The 1,009-nt window shown below is 32.9% G+C and overlaps 1 protein-coding gene across 3 annotated transcripts in view; it reads right to left on the bottom strand.

The window, feature by feature from the left end:
- Positions 1-1,009, bottom strand: part of MARK1 (microtubule affinity regulating kinase 1) — an 81,396-nt gene that overhangs the window by 62,670 nt on the left and 17,717 nt on the right. For all 3 annotated transcript variants that reach the window (XM_012805883.2, XM_012805884.2, XM_012805885.2), the window contains exon 3: positions 144-192. In XM_012805883.2, coding sequence (XP_012661337.1) covers positions 144-171 — 28 coding nt within the window. In that variant the 5' untranslated portion in view covers positions 172-192. The remainder of the gene's footprint in view (positions 1-143; positions 193-1,009) is intronic.

Raw genomic sequence — 1,009 nt, 5'->3', positions numbered from 1 at the left:
GGATTCGAACCCGCCACCTTAGGTGTATGTGGCTGGCGCCTTAGCCGCTTAAGCCACAGGCGCTGAGCCAAGATTTTATCTTTTCAAATTCTCTCAAATTAAGGAAAATACTTCATAACTCATTACATATGTAAATGTCATACCTATGTTAGGATGATTCAATATCTTCATTATTCGTACTTCTCGAAATAACTGTTAAAGAAAATAGGTAGATACAGTTCTGTTAAAAAAAAAAATCAAGCCAAGAGCCAATTAAAATATCTATTTTAAGAAATTCATCTGTTTATAAGACACTACAAGATTCTGATAATGAACTGAAACAAAAAATTAGTTAGCTTCTCAGTCTCAACTCAGCACAAACAAGCTACATAACTTAGAGACATCAACTTTCCAAGGCTTGGCTTAGGAATTTTAACTACATGAACTCAAATGGTTCTGGGTATACGCAAAGCATGCGTGTGTCTGTGTGTGTACATGGTGTGACTATGCTATAAATAATAAAACTGACATTATTCAACTCCTCCTTAGGATAGGAACAAGAGAAAAACACTGTGGAAATGAACCTAAATGATTCTTCACGTGACTTTTATGCAGAAACAACCTTCCTTGGTTGGTCTGACTCTTTGAAGTCATCTCTACTAGTTCATTAGATATTTTTATGAAACATTCAGCAGTGTCTTTAGATAGATTTGTATATTTTACCACAATTAAAAAAAGAAATATAATGTGAAAATCAATAATTTCTCCCTAAAGGAAAAACTTAAGGTTTATCTGCTATAAGAAAGCTTACCCTAGCTATCCTCAATAATTCCTATGCAAAATCCAAGATTACGTAAGTCTGGTGTCCATATGTAATTCTTATAAATTTTTATTAAGTCCAGGATACTTATAACTTTAATAATTAAAAATTACCTATTAGTAAATAGAATATCAAAGGAAGTTCATTCATACTCAAGACAGCTACTTTCTGCTACAGTCTCATTTTGAATTTGGGACAAAGAGCATGGAG

The sequence above is a fragment of the Otolemur garnettii genome, unplaced genomic scaffold, assembly GCF_000181295.1.
Source record: "Otolemur garnettii isolate 467f Iridium unplaced genomic scaffold, OtoGar3 scaffold00045, whole genome shotgun sequence".
NCBI classification, from domain to species: Eukaryota; Metazoa; Chordata; class Mammalia; order Primates; family Galagidae; genus Otolemur; species Otolemur garnettii.
This window is presented reverse-complemented; position numbering and strand designations above follow the sequence as displayed.